This window comes from Electrophorus electricus, chromosome 6 (genome assembly GCF_041902795.1).
Source record: "Electrophorus electricus isolate QZ-2024a chromosome 6, ASM4190279v1, whole genome shotgun sequence".
Classification (NCBI taxonomy): Eukaryota; Metazoa; Chordata; class Actinopteri; order Gymnotiformes; family Gymnotidae; genus Electrophorus; species Electrophorus electricus.
Window position 1 is genome coordinate 32387056 of NC_137502.1, and position 17884 is coordinate 32404939.

At 51.1% G+C, this 17884-nt stretch overlaps 1 protein-coding gene across 8 annotated transcripts in view; it reads right to left on the bottom strand.

The window, feature by feature from the left end:
- The window catches only part of hdac5 (histone deacetylase 5), a 62968-nt gene that overhangs the window by 12484 nt on the left and 32600 nt on the right, over positions 1-17884 (bottom strand). For 5 of the 8 annotated variants that reach the window (XM_027021818.3, XM_081716534.1, XM_035525003.2 and 2 more), the window contains 10 exons: positions 15793-16088; positions 15101-15245; positions 13035-13140; positions 12575-12708; positions 11122-11253; positions 7373-7485; positions 5312-5431; positions 4709-4949; positions 3636-3841; positions 3154-3438 (listed from right to left, as the gene is read on the bottom strand). In XM_027021818.3, coding sequence (XP_026877619.2) covers positions 3154-3438; positions 3636-3841; positions 4709-4949; positions 5312-5431; positions 7373-7485; positions 11122-11253; positions 12575-12708; positions 13035-13140; positions 15101-15245; positions 15793-16088 — 1778 coding nt within the window. The other 3 variants (XM_035525006.2, XM_035525004.2, XM_081716536.1) reach the window with 3 other exon arrangements.

Consider the following 17884-nt stretch of genomic DNA (forward strand, 5'->3'; position numbering starts at 1 on the left):
ATTCTAATGCCTTGCTCTTTTGAAAAATTTCTCAATGATTTCAGGGAGAAGAGGGAGGGGGAATCTCTCTCTCTCTCTCTCTCTCTCTCTCTCTCTCTCCCCCTCAGCTCTCTCTCTCTCTCTCTCTCTCTCTCTCTCTCTCTCTCTCTCTCTCTCATTCACTTTCTACCCCTCATTCATTGACTCACTCCCCTCCTCCCTCCCACACACCCCTGTGAGTGTGTGTGTGTGTTTTTGCAGGGTCTGTATTAAGACCAGGATCACACTCTACTGCGGACTGAGCAAGGTCCCTGCCTTGTGTTATGTAAACGCACCAACACACAAGTGCCTGATTCTCTGCAGTAGTGCTGTCATTACCATACTTTACAATACACACGCACACACACACACACACAAATGTATGTGCGCCAGACACAAACAAGTCTGATATTCAAATGCCGAAAGACTGGACCATACTGAGGGCTGCTGCTCTCACAGATTAAATGTAGGTGTGGACGGAATTTCACTGTTAATGTGCATCTTCCACTGAAAATGTTCCATTTTGGCTGTGAAATACATTCAACATGAGCCTGGAAGATACAGCTGACTCTCACACACACATGTGCTGGGGAACTGCAGGGGTACATACACCTAGGAGTGGGGCATAGAGGCAAGAAAATCATTTGTAAGCAGTGAACAACCTCTGGCAACCTATTCTCTCTCTCTCTCTCTCTCTCTCTCTCTCTCTCTCTCTCATCACATCTCTTCTCTCTGTCTGCCCCACGCCCACCACACACCAGTTAGATGGGCGGAGGGTGCAGTTCCTCTCTCCCATCTCTCTTCTTGCTAGACGTGTGGGGGCGTGGACACCCCCTACCCTGCCCCACTCTGCAACAAGAGGGATCCCCCACCGTTCTGCCCCCGAGGGCCCCTCAGAAGGTGCCCTGAGCGAGAGCGCTTAAACCCAACCTCTGGGAGCCACTGTAGCACCTCCACCCAGATGGCACCAACCATCAGCCGTAGCCGTCAACCTCGCCCGTCTCCACTGGGTGTCTGGGGCTTGATCGATTCCGAATTTACTGAGAGGGGGGAAAATATTTGTGAAAAAGTGCTGGGGCTTTGGTGCATGAGCAGTGTGTTCTGAAGCACAGAGGCACAGAGTCTGAGGACAAAGGGTTAAAAAAGGCTGAACGTGCGTGTCAGAGGAGCACAATAGTGCGCCACCACGAATCCACACTTCAAGGTGTGTTTGGGGAGTGGGTTGTGTGCATATCAGGGTCCCTTTAAAGGGGAAAACATGCTGTTCGTAGCTCAGAGCTCTGTATGACAAAACTCCCTATAGTAACTGTATAGAATATTCACTATAGTGAGTGGGTGTACAGAGCACTCACTATAGTGACTGTGGCTGTACAGAATATTCACTATAGTGAGTGGGTGTACAGAGTACTCGTTACAGCGAATGTGGGTGTAGCAAGTACTCGTTATAGTGACTGTGGCTGCATACGGTACCAGCTATAGTGACTGTGGCTGCATACGGTACCAGCTATAGTGACTGTGGCTGCATACGGTACCCGCTATAGTGACTGTGGCTGCATACGGTACCCGCTATAGTGACTGTGGCTGCATACGGTACCCGCTATAGTGACTGTGGCTGCATACGGTACCCGCTATAGTGACTGTGGCTGCATACGGTACCCGCTATAGTGACTGTGGCTGCATACGGTACCCGCTATAGTGACTGTGGCTGCATACGGTACCCGCTATAGTGACTGTGGCTGCATACGGTACCCGCTATAGTGACTGTGGCTGCATACGGTACCCGCTATAGTGACTGTGGCTGCATACGGTACCCGCTATAGTGACTGTGGCTGCATACGGTACCCGCTATAGTGACTGTGGCTGCATACGGTACCCGCTATAGTGACTGTGGCTGCATACGGTACCCGCTATAGTGACTGTGGCTGCATACGGTACCCGCTATAGTGACTGTGGCTGCATACGGTACCCGCTATAGTGACTGTGGCTGCATACGGTACCCGCTATAGTGACTGTGGCTGCATACGGTACCCGCTATAGTGACTGTGGCTGCATACGGTACCAGCTATAGTGACTGTGGCTGCATACGGTACCAGCTATAGTGACTGTGGCTGCATACGGTACCAGCTATAGTGAATGTGGCTGCATACAGTACTCTGCCTAATGGGAGGTGAGTTTGTACTTCTGCTCTGTGGCGGTGTGTGCGAGTCAGCGAGTGTGTGAGCCACTGAGTCAGCGGCTGAAGCTGGCAGATTTCACAGTCTGCCTACAAGATTACTGGCACTGAGGGCTGCAACCAGCTGCTGGATCAGCACAGACCCCACACAGCAGCACAGACCCCACGCAGCATCACAGACCCCACACAGCATCACAGACCTCACGCAGCATCACAGACCTCACGCAGCATCACAGACCTCACGCAGCAGCACAGACCCCACGCAGCAGCACAGACCCAACACAGCAGCACAGACCCCACGCAGCAGCACAGACCCAACACAGCAGCACAGACCCCACACAGCATCACAGACCCCACGCAGCAGCACAGACCTCACGCAGCAGCACAGACCCCACGCAGCAGCACAGACTTTATAACGTGTTAGCATGCATTACTAAAAAGACGCAGAACAAAAGAGTGAGAAAGAAGGGAGGCTAAACACAGGAGACACAGGCTTACACACTCACTGCTGACACGTTACAGTTAGACACACTTTGCCACAAACTGCACAATAGTTAGTTCGTATTTGTATTTTTAGATTTGTATAATATTTTTTATATAGCAACCAGTAAGGAGTTGCCAACTCCAGTTTGGTTGTACTTGTGCAATGACAAAGATGTTCTATTCTATTCTGATGCAGTAACAAAGGACAATTACGGTCATGGGAAGTGTGCTGAAAGTTTGAGAAAGTGCAAGAAACGCATTCACAGACTGAAGAACTGCTGAGAGGCTGACAGTACTACTAAGCGCCAGACAGTTGCGTTCCTGCTGTCTGCCTTACCCCAGGGACAAGGTTACAGCTCAACCACAAATTAGATTCTCCACATTTTGGACCGAAACATACAGTAGTATTAAAATATCGTGGTATAGAAATATTGAATTGCTGAAATATTTAAGAAGCAAATAAAGTTACGCTGTCCTACCTGCCCGTAGAGGGGACTCTCTTCATCACAATCCTTGAGCTCGATGGCTTCGTCTTCATCCTCCTCCTCCTCCAGGTCACTTTCTGTGCTCTCACCCTTCAGAGGGACCACATGTTCTGAAGGGGGAGTGGTCTCGCCAGAGCTCTCCTTGTGTAGCCCCTCCCTCACATGTTCAGGGCCCTCCCCTCGCTCCTCCAGCATCTCTGCGGTCTCCGTAAGCTCCTCCTCCGTCTCCTCTGGGTGGGTGGGAGGTTGGCGGGGAAGCTCCGCCCCTTTGGAAAGGATCTAATCAAAAAGTAGGGTTAGTAAACATCTAGTAAGTAAAGCAAGAAAAAGGAATATTATGAAATCTTATTACGTTGAATATTATTAAATGAGTATTATGAAATGAAATGTTATGAACTCATGCATTCAGTTAGCAAACTAAAAACATGTCCAACTGTAGTTGGTGGGAGCAGCAGAGTCTCGGTGGCGCCCCCTACCTTGTTGAGCTGGTAGTGTTTCTGCTTCTCCAGGAAGTGCTGGTGCTGTTGCTGCATGACGAGATGCTGGAGGGCCTGTGGCGTCTGTGGGAGCGGCGCCGACTGTGTGCGGCTCAGCGGCCGGTGCCGCGGCAGCTTGCTCACCGTCCGCATGCTGTTGGACACCCGCTCGCCCGTCACCAGTGGCGACTGCCCGTACATGGGCACTGGAGGAGGGGTGGGAGGGGGAGGGTTAGAGCCCTTCCGCTACGTCAGGTGTCCCGCCATCCCGGGGGCGAGCGGGACGTACACGTGGACAAAAGCAGGATGTTGTGCGATTTCAGGCCGGCGTGCGCCTTTGCTTCCGAAAACGAGCTGACGGTGCAAAGCTCAGACCCGAACCACAGTGCTACATTAATCCCACCACTCGACTCCTTTGGCACCCAGCAAACGTCTTTTCAAAGTCGCGTACACGCCGCCCTGAACGCGCTAGGCACCGCTGCCGGAGAACTACAGCTCATGGTGCACCTGAGCTGCCCGTGGATGGGGCGCGCTGGGAATCTGGACTGCTGCCCACGTGCCCGCTTACACAAATCATCGTGAACTCTCGGGTCGATGTGTGTAGTAAGCTATAAACAGGTGGAGCGTAGGAGTGAGGCCAACAACCGCACCACGGCACTCCGAGTAAGAATGCAGTCAGAGAAACAACTCTGAAAACAGGTCTTATGTGGATTTCAGCTACATGCTCATTGGATGGCATGTGTTATATGTACAGCAATGTGTGTGTGTGGGTGCATGCATGTGCTTATAAACTATTGCCAGACAAGACACTGCTATTATAAATTACTGCTACTGCGTGTCTCAGTGTTTGTCCGCGCATGGTTAAGCCTACGTGTGTGTGTACCTAATTTTGCTCATGAATGTGCAGTGTTACCAAGTGCACATGTGCACATATGCACATTTTGTGGGTGTGCACACACACGTCTACACGCATGTTTACGTGTGTGCACGTGTGTGTATGTGTATATGCGTGTGTGTGTAAGCGTGCATGTGTGTGTGTGTGTGTGTGTGTGTGTGTGTGTGTGTGTCCACACCTGCAAGCAGGGCACTCTGCTGGCGGGCCTGCTCCAGAAGCAGGACATGCTGCAGCAGAGACGAGTGGCTCCCGTGGCTGTTGGGCGCAGCGGGGGGCTCGGCGTCATGGGCTGCCCCGGGAGGAAGGCATGCCGGCAGGGACGAGGTGCTCATAAACTTCCCGGTCAGGGCCCCACCCTGACGCATGGACTGGATGGCCTGCCGTTCCGCCTCCTGCTGAGCGCTCAGTTTCTGAGGGGCCTGCGGGACAGCCAGGGTGGACAGACAGGGAGACAGGGAGAGAGAGACAGAGAGAGAGAGAGACAGAGAGACAGGGAGAGAGAGACAGAGAGAGAGAGACAGGGAGAGAGAGACAGGGAGACAGGGAGAGAGAGACAGGGAGACAGGGAGAGAGAGACAGGGAGAGAGAGACAGAGACAGGGAGAGAGAGACAGGGAGACAGGGAGAGAGAGACAGAAGGCCGGGGAACGGTGACGGAGGCAGAGAGAGATGTAGAGTGAATGGAGAACACAGCAGTCAGACTTAAACGATGTCATTCCTCTCTGGTCCGCGAAGCGAAGGTACGGCACTGCAGATGTGTGTGCAGGCGTGCTGGGACTCACCGTGATGTGTGCATTAGCAGGCAGCCCCAGGGAGATGTTGGGCAGAGATGGAGAGGTGTACAGACTGAGGGGGCTCGCAGTCCCATCCGCATTCAGAGACTGGTGTAGGGATCGCAGCTGCTGTGGACATACACACGCAGGGAGGGAGGGAGAGAGAAAGAGAGAAACACAGGTGTAGGATTTTGGTTAGAGATTCTGAGATTCAGGACAAACCGTACAGACTGACACTCCTCCCCAGCTCTGATCTGAGGCCAGTTCCCTACATGACCATGATAAACCAAATCTGACACTCTGAAAACAGAGTTCTGTGAACAGGAAAATCATCAAATGCACAGACAGACTGTGAACGGACACAGCGTTTTCAGCTTTCAGAGTTTTTGTCTTTTTAATTTCAGTGTTTCATATCTGCGATTTGTCTGGAGATAAATCCCAGACCTAGCGCTGAACAAGAGGTGCAGGCTGGGTAGTGCGGGTGGGGCAGCGGCGGTGCCGCAACCCGGTTCCATAAAAAAAGAAAAGGTCTATGTGCGGAAAAGGTTCATTCACTCCCGGCAAGGACATTTCACCCTACACCATTCAACAGTGCACTCTTACGCACTCTTGGAAAAACAGTCTGTACTTGTTTGATTTAAAAAAAAACAAAACAACAACAAAAACCCTGCACGCACACACACGCACACACACACACACACACACACACACACACACATAAACCCTGATTCTCCTGTTGCTGTGAATCAGCAGCAGATGTATGGCTGAAACAGCCCCGTCTCCGCGGCAACAACGTCACTCGCGCTCTGACTCAACAAAAGCCCTACTGTGAAGCAAATCTACCCCAATTCATGAAAAAAGGGGAAAAAGAGAGAGAGAGAGAGAGAGAGAGAGAGAGAGAGAGAGAGAGAGAACAGTTCATGGCAAACTGACCCAGTTGCAGTAGCAATGATGTCAGCACCCAGCCCAGTCTCTCCAGCTCGGCAGCCTAACGACAGAAAGGCAGCGGCGGAGAAACGACCCCGGGCGCTTGCTTCTCTGGCCTGATGCAAATACGTCTGAGCCACGGAAACAAGCCTCTGGTTACATCATCAGGCAGCGCCAGGAGCCGTTTCTGCGCAGGAACGGCAGCAATGAAGCAAATCGATGGGCAGAAAATGGCTGGCGGGTGAGACTGATGTAGGCTATATTTGTCGCCTTACTTGTGTGGGCAATCTTTCTTTAGCTGCATTCAGCTGTAATTGTCGACTCCCCCCCACTTTTCCCCAGAAGGCAGGAAGGAGATTGATTAGAGGGAGACAGAAGCGATCGCAACAATAAATGTACACGGCACAGAAATACGGCGGGGAAAGAAGAAAAACATATTTGTCAGCTAAACAATTTCCGAAATTCCCTGACAACAATGACGTATGGAAACCAAAAAAAGAAAAAAGGCTACAGTGTATGAAAAGCATCCTGTTTAGAACTGGAGCCCCACATTAATCAGGATATAGCAATACTGCCTTTGGAATGGTGTTCTGGTCCATATACCCGTAACACAAAGCCATCAGACAACCGTAGGTGAAGCCATGCAATATTTTCTGATAAAAACATTTCAGGTACTCATGATGGCCATTAAAAAAAGCATCAGACTGTGAACAAGCCACCTTCCCAAAAGAAGGATATATAGTGATTCATACAATAACAAGTTGAATCCTGCACATGAAATGAAGAAATTGTTCTTTGTAAATTAATTGTATGTGTGTGTTACATCTTACGACTGACTCAGAAAGTCTGCTATCCATATATTTTAACTGTAAAGAAACAGACTTTAGAGTAAATATATGGATCTAATTGATTTTGGTTCGGTCCACGCCACTGAATGCATGATATCCACTGATATAAACAGTCTGTAATAGTCTGTGGCCTTCAAAAGGGTTTGAGAGTGTGTGAGAAGTGAAAAGAAAGGGGTTGTATAAGGTTTAGGAGTGGCTGAGCACGTTTGGGGCGGGGCTGACCTGGTTTATGGGTGGAACTGAGAGGTAGTGTGGGGTGGAGTTAAGATGGTGCAGGTGGGGTTGTGTGGCTCACCTCAGCGTGGATGTTGGGGACAGAGCCACTGGAGCCGTTTTCTGCGATGGCACTGTTGGAGCTGTTGGGAGAGCTGGGGCCAGAGCCAGGGGCACTACTGCACATGGAGGAGACTGTAGAGTACACACACACACACACACACACACACACACACACACACACACGCACACACACGCGCGCGCGCACGCACGCACGCACGCACGCACACGCACGCACGCACGCACACGCACACGCACACACACACGCACACACACACGCACACACACACGCACACACACACACGCACACACACACACGCACACACACACACGCACACACACACACGCACACACACACAGAAAGAAATATCAACATTAATCAGGTGACTTCCTTCACTGGGTCTCATGTACACCATGCAGCAGCTCTCTGTGTCATGTTCTCCCTTACGTCCTGTTGTCCATATTTTTGTTTTTGTTTACCCTTCCGTTCCTCCATGTGCTAATGTTTGCTTTATATCCACCCTTTGTCTGCTCATCACTGTCATCGTGTGATCTTTGACCTGGAGCATGGATGATCCTTTTCATTGAGTTTTCTGCTTTGTTCACGGGAATTGCAATAAAATGGAACCAAGTGCTATGGGACCAAACCAACGTGACCACTGGCCCTCTAGACGGCATTCCACCAGGAGGATCTGTTTGCAGATTACCGGGAGTACTGGGAAAACTGGAGCATCTTCCGGTCTGTTTAGCATAGTGAAGTGCAGTGAGAGTACGCTGCAGAGAGACCTGGAGAGTCCAGTGCTGATATTTTCTGAAGGTCCAGCGAGAGCTAAAGAAACTGATGTTAGACTGGTATGATACTGCAGTTCCACCCCAGATCTGACACAGCAACTCCAGCTCTCGACTCAGTGGCTCCACCCGCTCCTGTCCCCAAGATGGAGGATGTACTATCAAAGTAACCATCACTACTCCAGTCCTCCCAGTAAAGAGAGTAGCCGTCACTACTCCAGTCCTCCCAGTAAAGAGAGTAGCCGTCACTACTCCAGTCCTCCCAGTAAAGAGAGTAATCATTACTACTCCAGTCCTCCCAGTAAAGAGAGTAACCATCACTAGTCCAGTCCTCCCAGTAAAGAGAGTAGACATCACTAGTCCAGTCCTCCCAGTAAAGAGAGTAGACATCACTAGTCCAGTCCTCCCAGTAAAGAGAGTAGACATCACTAGTCCAGTCCTCCCAGTAAAGAGAGTATTCATTACTACTCCAGTCCTCCCAGTAAAGAGAGTAGCCGTCACTACTCCAGCCCTCCCAGTAAAGAGAGTAGCCGTCACTACTCCAGTCCTCCCAGTAAAGAGAGTAGCCATCACTACTCCAGTCCTCCCAGTAAAGAGAGTAGCCATTACTACTCCAGTCCTCCCAGTAAAGAGAGTATTCATTACTACTCCAGTCCTCCCAGTAAAGAGAGTAGCCATCACTAGTCCAGTCCTCCCAGTAAAGAGAGTAGCCATTGTTAGCCCAGTCATCCCAGTAAAGAGGACTGGAGTAGGTCTTCTTCCTACTTTACACCAGAAAATTTCGGCTGCTCCAAACCAGAGCTTTCCGTCCACTTGAAACCTGAACAGTCTGCCATGTGTGAGTCCTTGCCTGGGAGTCCAAGGCCCAGGTCACGTTAGCGTCATCACTAAGCCGACCACTTCTGCATGCCTCACACCAAGGCCTTCTCCTTGATGCCGGGTCCTCTAACCAACACCATCCTAGACTCTTTCACTGCCTGTAGTCCTGGCCTGCCCCATATCCGATTCTTCAATATGGGTCTATCCTGACACCCGGTCAGAACTCTCGGTCTGTCCAGTCACTCGATCAGCAATGTCAGTGTGTTCAACAACTCAGTTAGTAGTCAGTAAGTCAAGCCACTCAGTCTAGTTCCACCATCCACACGCCACATTCCTTGGCCTCTGTAGCATTTAGCCTCATGCTAAAAGTCCAGTTTATATAGCATTTTTCTACAACCCTTTTTTTTTTACAGCCGTCGTCACAAAGCAGCTTTCCAAATGTCCAAGCCCCCAGTGAGCAAGCCAAGGGCAACAGTGGGAAAAACCTTGAGAGGATGTGCTACATTGAACTAATTCTGCTAGTCCTGCGCCTGTCCCAGTCTCCTTGCACACTGGTCAATCCACTCTACTGCTGCACCCATTACAAACACTTCACCATCCCAAATGCCCACCTCCATCTGCCCAGCCTGATGGTCGAAACACTCTGCTAGTCAGGTTCCTTGGTCCATCATTTCAGTCCCTTTGTCCACACCCCCCGTCATCACCGTCTCAATCACTAACTCCCATCAGTCAGGCGCTCCACTCGACTCCACGTGGCTACTCCTGGTTCCTAGTGGACTTGTCCAATCCCAGTCCCAAGTAAGTGTCGCTGTCCGCTACTCCGTCCCAAGTCACCTCCGTGATCAACAGGACTGTCGTGGAAATTTCAATGCCTGCCCTGTCAGTCCTTCCATGTGTTCTGGTTCTGGTTTTAACCACACCTGTGTTCATGCCCCGTTCAGCTGTGCATGTCAGAGGTCATTATTGTCCACAGGTCTGGCCTCTGTGTGTTTATACCCTGTTTCCTATCTCCTTTTCCTGGTTCTTAAGTGTCCCTATTTCCTTGAACCTTTCCTTGGCCTTTGACTCTGAGCATGGATTATTCCTTTGACTCTGAGCATGGATTATTCCTTTGACTCTGAGCATGGATTATTCCTTTGACTCTGAGCATGGATTATTCCTTTGACTCTGAGCATGGATTATTCCTTTTACGTTCCTTTGGTGTTTCGATCCCTGGAACTGAATTAAAGGGGTTAAACATTGACAAGTGCAGGCTGCCTCTTCTCTCACAGCACTACAGTATCACTTGACCGGAGACCAGTTACGACTCAAAGCCAGTCCAGATGGTGTCTGAGCTGTCTGGTTTCCACAACAGATGTGGGTATTTTAAACTCCCCAAATGCCAAACCTTCTCAACACGAAGCCTAACTTTCTTTATCTAAACACAACAGGCCTCCTGTGGCCGGTAGCTGTGTGCATTAGTGATGAAACAGACAAGCAGGCAATTGTGTGTGTGTGTGTGTGTGTGTGCGTGTGCATGCGGGCAGGCGTGCATGCATGCACTGACGGCTGTACCCGATCACACTGGCCAGAGCAGCCACACCTCCATAACACACCTTCGTTACCATGGCGCCCTGCAGAGGGGCTGGGGCATGGGGGTTGCACTATGCTGTTATTTCTGAAGTTATTAGTGCATGAGAGACAACCCAGACCACATGTCTGTTCTCTGTGAGATTGTGTTTACAGAGCATGAGCAGAAGTACACTAGGACAAAGAAAAAAGCAGAAATACACCTAGCAGTCGTGTTTATAAAAAGCAAGTGTCCTGCTTTGGTCATGCAGTAATAAACAGATTAGCACCATGCCGTGGCCATGGGAGCACAGCTGGTACTGGTGTGAAAGCTGCTCTCTGGAGTCTGACACGGACCAAGCTGAAACCTGGGCCAGACAAACTCCCTGCAGAAGTTAGAAGACCAGGATACGTCACAGTTAAAACAGGTTTCAGGTGCGGTTTTACAATCAGACTGGAACAGAAAATATGCTGGAAAAATTTTGAGAAAACACCTGTCTTCAAATGGTGCTCTTAACCACTTAAAACAGGTATATGTTATGTATATGAGTGTGTGTGTGTGTGTGTGTGTGTGTGTGTGTGTGTGTGTGTGTGTGTGTGTGAGAGAGAGTTTACCCGAGATCTCGATGGCTCTCTTCTTGAAGGTGCTGATCACTGTGCCGTCTTTGCGGCGGAGCAGAGGACTGCTCCTTCTTTCTGCCACCTTCTGTTTTAAGCGGGAGCGCACCTTCAGATTGGGCTCCGAGGCTAAAACAGAGAGAGAGAGAGAGAGAGAGAAAAACGAGAGAGAAGTGAGGGCTCTGAAGCTAAGACGGAGAGAGAGAGAGAGAGAGAGAGAGAGAGAGAGAGAAAGACAGAGAGAGAGAGAGAGAGAGAGAGAGAGAGGGGGACAGAGACACACTGAGACTATTACAGACCTCATTTATGCCCATCAGGACCACGGACAGTTACCATGAGTATAAAACACACCCACACTACCACCACACACACGGCATGTGCGTGAGTATCTCAACGTTGATACAGAAGACAAGCTATGTAAACCTAGTGGTACTAGAGGAGGACTGAGCTTATGAAAAGAAAAACAGAATAATTTGGGGCAATTATGGAAAAAGTGGTGTGCATGAGTAATGTGTAATGTGTATCGATGGACACGCAGCCATCCGAGTGCATTACCAGTCTGCCTTAGCGTCACGGCCGCGCTGAACTACACGCCTGACATGATCCGTGGCTTTTATGTTTGAATCAAACTGATTAAACGTAAAAGTGTTTTAGATGAAGGATGTGTCAGTGCGCACATGTAGGTACACACACACACACACACACACACACACACACACACGCACGTGAAGTTGTGTAAGGGGGTTGGCTGGCATGGTGTTGTTGTGGAGACAGTAGAGTGTTTCCTGCAATTACACCCTCAGAAACTTCAACTGTGTGTGTGTGTGTGTGTGTGTGTGTATGTGTGTAAAGGGAGACAACTGATAGTTGACCAATAGATAACTGATAGCTAAAATAGTGTTGATTGTGTATGTGTGTGTGTGTGTGTGTGTGTGTTCTATGATGTATGTGTAGGAACATGTGAAGTGTGTGGGTGTATTTGAGTTCAGCCAATAGCTATTTGAGAAAGAAAAAAGATTGCGTGTGTATATATATATATATATATATATATATATATATGTGTGTGTGTGTGTGTGTGTGTGTGTGTGTATATGTGTGTGTGTGTGTGTGTGCGCGTTTGCTGCTGTTACTCTGATGACTCATTATGAGTCACACCTGTAGACGCCACACAGGACCAAGTTAACATCCATGAACACACACACACACACACACACACACACACAGAGAACTATAGTGCTTTCAGCAAAAATTCACCATGCTACCATTCAACAAGTAACATTATATTCCCACTCGTTACTCTAATGCAGTGATACTTTATTAACCATGTTACACCGCTCCAGAGACTCAACTCATAAAGAGACACACACACACACACACACACACACACACACACACACACACACACACACACACACACACACACACACACACACACACACACTGTACATACCAGTCTTACGGAGGGGGAAGTCGTCCTTGCTTTCAAATGCCCCCAGTAAGGGCGGCAGTTTGTAAGAGGGTGGGGTGCCTGGAGTGTTGCTCTGTGGAGGGGAGCTCTGGTCTAGAGACGTGTGGTGAGCACCCCTAAACACACACACACACACACACACACACACACACACACACACACACACACACACACACACACACACACACACACACACACACACACACACACACACACACACACACACGCATTAGTCAGTGCACAACCATACACAGCAGTCGCTCACTACTGCAGTTAGTACAGTTAAAAGCTAACTAGCTGGTGTGTGTAAGGAAGCTAAAACACATTTCGGCTCATGCTCAACACCTGATTACAAGAGCAGAGGTTCTGTTTACACTGTTTCCAAATCCCAGACTAGCCCTAAATTCCAGTCCCATCTAAAGGTCTGGCACATGCCACTCACCAGCACTTCGAGGGGAAGGAATGGTTGAGTCCACCAGAGGGGGGATCCTTCTTGCTCAGCAGGAACTCCTGTAGCTTCAGCTTGACCTCAGTACTGGCGATCGCACCTGGCAGAGTGGTAGCTGGCGTTACACATGGCACCTGTGCCCTGCGCTGGCACCTGCCGCCTCCCGTGGAGCGGAGCAGGCGGCCTGCGAGGGACCAGCTCAGCGCCATCTCCCGGACCAGCTCAGCACCGTCTCCCGGAGCCGCGGGCAGGTGGTGCACCTGTAGGAGTGTTGAGCTGGAAAAGGCCGGATCAGGGGACAGGTTCTGCTCTAGCTTCGTGACCCCGAAACCCAAAAACCAACTCATTCAGCTGGCACAGGCCCTCTGGGAAAAAAACCACCCGGTTATCTAAGCAGATGTGGTTGTCTGAGGTTGGAACTCCACAGGAGGTGGCCCGGTCACTCCCACACAGAAACGCTGCCCTGCGTAAACCTGAGGTGAGCTGCTCGCTGTATTACGGGACCAGAACAGAGGAGCGCCTTTACTGCCAGAAACATACGAGCGCTTGCAGTAAGAGCCATGCCAACACGGGGCGCAGGAGGTGTGGCGATGGAGGGGCAGATGGCGGTAGGGATTAGGCAGAGGGAGGGAGAGAGGGAGAGGGGTGAGCGGAGCAGCAGGATTGGCCGGCTAGCGCGAGCAGGACAACCAGCGAGCGTTTAACTGTCCTGGCCAGAGGACCAACACGGCACATGACAGGATTGAAATGGCAGGGCGCAATCTCTGTGACATACGAGTGTGTGAGTGGACACCAGAGATACAATGGTCAGCACGTCAGGTGACGTTTCGTGTGTGTGTGTGTGTGTGTGTGAGAGAGAGATATATTGTGGTGGGGGGGTGGTTCTTGTTGCCCTTCTCCTTGTTGAGGAGTATGGTGTGTGTTAGGTGTGTGGTGCCTGTGATAGGTGTGTGTGTGTGTGTGTGCGTTTGTATACATACTCTCTTTGCCCTTCTCCTTCTGCCCTTGTTACAAAGCACTGTGTGTGTGTGAGTGTGTGTGTGTGTGTGTACGTACTCTCTTTGCCCTTCTCCTTGTTACGGAGCATGGTGAGCTGCTGTTCCACTCTCTGTCTCTCCAGCTCTTCGTGTGTGTGTGTGTGTGTGAGTGTGTGTGTGTGTGTGTGTGTACGTACTCTCTTTGCCCTTCTCCTTGTTACGGAGCATGGTGAGCTGCTGTTCCACTCTCTGTCTCTCCAGCTCTTCGTGTGTGTGTGTGTGTGTGTGTGTGTGTGTACGTACTCTCTTTGCCCTTCTCCTTGTTACGGAGCATGGTGAGCTGCTGTTCCACTCTCTGTCTCTCCAGCTCTTCGTGTGTGTGTGTGTGTGTGTGTGTGTGTGTGTGTGTGTGTGTGTGTGTGTGTGTGTGTACGTACTCTCTTTGCCCTTCTCCTTGTTACGGAGCATGGTGAGCTGCTGTTCCACTCTCTGTCTCTCCAGCTCTTCGTGTGTGTGTGTGTGTGTGTGTGTGTGTGTGTGTGTGTGTGTGTGTGTGTGTGTGTGTGTGTGTACGTACTCTCTTTGCCCTTCTCCTTGTTACGGAGCATGGTGAGCTGCTGTTCCACTCTCTGTCTCTCCAGCTCTTCGTGTGTGTGTGTGTGTGTGTGTGTGTGTGTGTGTGTGTGTGTGTGTGTGTGTACGTACTCTCTTTGCCCTTCTCCTTGTTACGGAGCATGGTGAGCTGCTGTTCCACTCTCTGTCTCTCCAGCTCTTCGTGTGTGTGTGTGTGTGTGTGTGTGTGTGTGTGTGTGTGTGTGTGTGTACGTACTCTCTTTGCCCTTCTCCTTGTTACGGAGCATGGTGAGCTGCTGTTCCACTCTCTGTCTCTCCAGCTCTTCGTGTGTGTGTGTGTGTGTGTGTGTGTGTGTGTGTGTGTGTGTGTGTGTGTGTGTGTACGTACTCTCTTTGCCCTTCTCCTTGTTACGGAGCATGGTGAGCTGCTGTTCCACTCTCTGTCTCTCCAGCTCTTCGTGTGTGTGTGTGTGTGTGTGTGTGTGTGTGTGTGTGTGTGTGTGTACGTACTCTCTTTGCCCTTCTCCTTGTTACGGAGCATGGTGAGCTGCTGTTCCACTCTCTGTCTCTCCAGCTCTTCATGTCTCTGCTGTTCCAGCTTCCTCTTCTGCTCCAACTCCTGCTGTCGCTTCACTGCAAGCAACTCCTGCTGCTGCTGCTCAGACAGACACACACAGAGCCAGGGGGCAAAGATGAAGAGTACTAGCATCAGCCCACATACGTCATAACCCCCATCTACTCACCCACACAGACATCAACATCATCAACAACAACAACAACAACAACAACAACAAAAACGACCCACACACCAATCCACACTCTCTTCCCCCTTCACACACACACACACACAAGCTCTGCTCCCTCATGTCTACCTGAACATGCCAAAGCAGTACTCAACAAACTGTCACTTCCACACACACACAATCCTAAAACATCCACCTACACCCTGTCCCCCCCATACACACACACACACACAGTCACACACATACACACACAGCCAGCTCAGCTCCATTCACACATACCCTACCCACTTACATAAAGTCTGCCCACACACACCCACACCCTCCACCAAGAATTCAAGATGCCTGCCTAACCCATTCACATACATGCTTCTCATCTGTCCCCAACACACGCGCACACGCACACGCACCTCCACACGCATGCGCACGCACACAGACACGCACGCGCACATACACACACACCTTGAGGTGTTCCTGTAGCTGCACCTCGTGCTGGCGGGTGAGCACCTCGTGCTGTTTCTGGAACTCGGCAAACAGCAGCTGTTTCTGCAGCTCCTGCTGCCGTTTCAGTAGCAGCAGCTCGTGCTGGAGCTGCTGCTCACGGAGCGCCGGGTCCACGCCGCTCAGGGCACCCAGTCGGGGCTCCGTCCGCAAGTCCACGGGGCCCCCGCCAACCCCATCCTGCTCACCTCCACCTCCACCTCCCCCACCCACCGGGCTCTGCATGCCAGAGGGCAGAGAGGTTTTCACCTCCACCACTGCAGGGGGGAGAGAGAGAGAGAGAGAGAGAGAGAGAGAGAGCACAAACTCCATTAGCAAGAGGCCATGGCTAGCATACAGTGCATGCAAGGAGACGCCGACTGCATTTTGCTGCGTTCTGGTTCAGGCCCAACTGACAGTTCCCAGTCCCCCTGCAGTCAGCACAAGGCCCAGCATGCCGTGCCATTACCCAGAATCCTCCCTGCACCAGAGCTGAACAGCGTATACATCAGTGTTATACGGCGGCAGACTCCCTGTCTGAGGCTAAATGGAACCCAGGGAGTGGAGGCCAGTCTGTCTGCCACAGCCCCCTCTAACTTCCACTCTACCCGTCTCCGTGGGCCGTCGCCATGGCAGCCAGCGGTCAGAAATCCAAACTGCACTCGCCGCTGGCAGGCACAGATGACCCCGCGAACGACCCAGCTAATGCGCTGGCTAGCACACCGGCGACCTCCATCCGCTTTCATCTGTGGGAAATTATAATGGATTATGGTGCGCAGCTGCGGTCACGGCTGCGCGTCTGCGCTGCGTCTCCTCCGGTTAGGGCAGCGTTCCTCTCACCAGGACCCTGGGGCGGGAAACCAACCGCTCTCTACTCTCCTGTAAACATGCCCGGTGAAGAGCAGAAACAGACAAACTGCCTATAATCAGAAATGAACCGCTGTGGGTTTTCATATAGGACCTGCTGTACTCAAAGGGAAGTGATTTCCAACTAATCCTGCCCCACAGTTCCTGCAAACAACCACACTGGTATTGGCGCCCTCCGAGAGCATAACCAGTATTTATGTGTGAGTACGGTATACTCCTGCACAACCTCATCTGGAATAAAACTCTTAATGTCTTAATGCCGTGTGATGGATTTGTGCTGAGAACAGGAAAAGCCACAACAAACCCACAGGCCTCAAAGTCAACCAGGGAGTCTCTGCGAAAGCCCGTTGGCACAGCGAGCACTGGGTGGCAGGCCTGTGTGTCCCAGTCCCCTGGCGTGAGTGGACCCCTGGTACTGTTCAGTGGGCATGGTGTGGGCGGTCTGTGTGTCCCCTGTGAGTCAATGGCTGAGGAACTGATGCCCAGTCAATGAACACTGACCAGCTGCCATAGGTACTGCTACACCTGGCTCCACCCCCCCCAAAAAAACTCTGTCCATTCGTCTGCTGCAAGAAAAAATGTGCTGCAAGATAACCAAGAAGAACATGCAACGGAACACAGTTCAGTAAGAAGTCCTCAGTCTAGCGTGTCGCTCGCCCACACGCCAACCATCACGCCAGCTATTTCAATCCAGAACACAGCGTCAGCCATTTTTGCGGTGATCGGTTATGCAGGAGCTGCTCGGGGGGGGTACGGTGCACTGGCCACATGTCCACTGAAACTCCGCATGTACGTGACGAACCACACTGCACATTGCTCCCAACCTGGAGCCAGAGAAGCCCAGCCTGGAATCCATGAGAGTTGGAAAGCCGGAACGTTGGAGAGCCGGATCAAGCTCAGCGAGGAGCTAAGGCAACAGAGCTCACGTTAGCACAACGGAAGCGCTCCAACAACACACACTCTGGAGCGTGTGACGCTGCTGTTCTTCGGCCTGTGGGGGTCTCGGGTGTAAGATGAGAGCAAGTCACACTCCCCTCAACCAGCCATGCCACTAAGAACATATTATCCCACCCCAGCACCGCTGGTCACAGCCCGTCCCTATCGCGACGTAGGAGACGCGATCAGCTTGCTCAGAAATCAGATTAACCCAAATGCTCTGCTGGCCGAGGCAGTGCTAAATATAACCAACCCCCTCCCCCACTCGCTA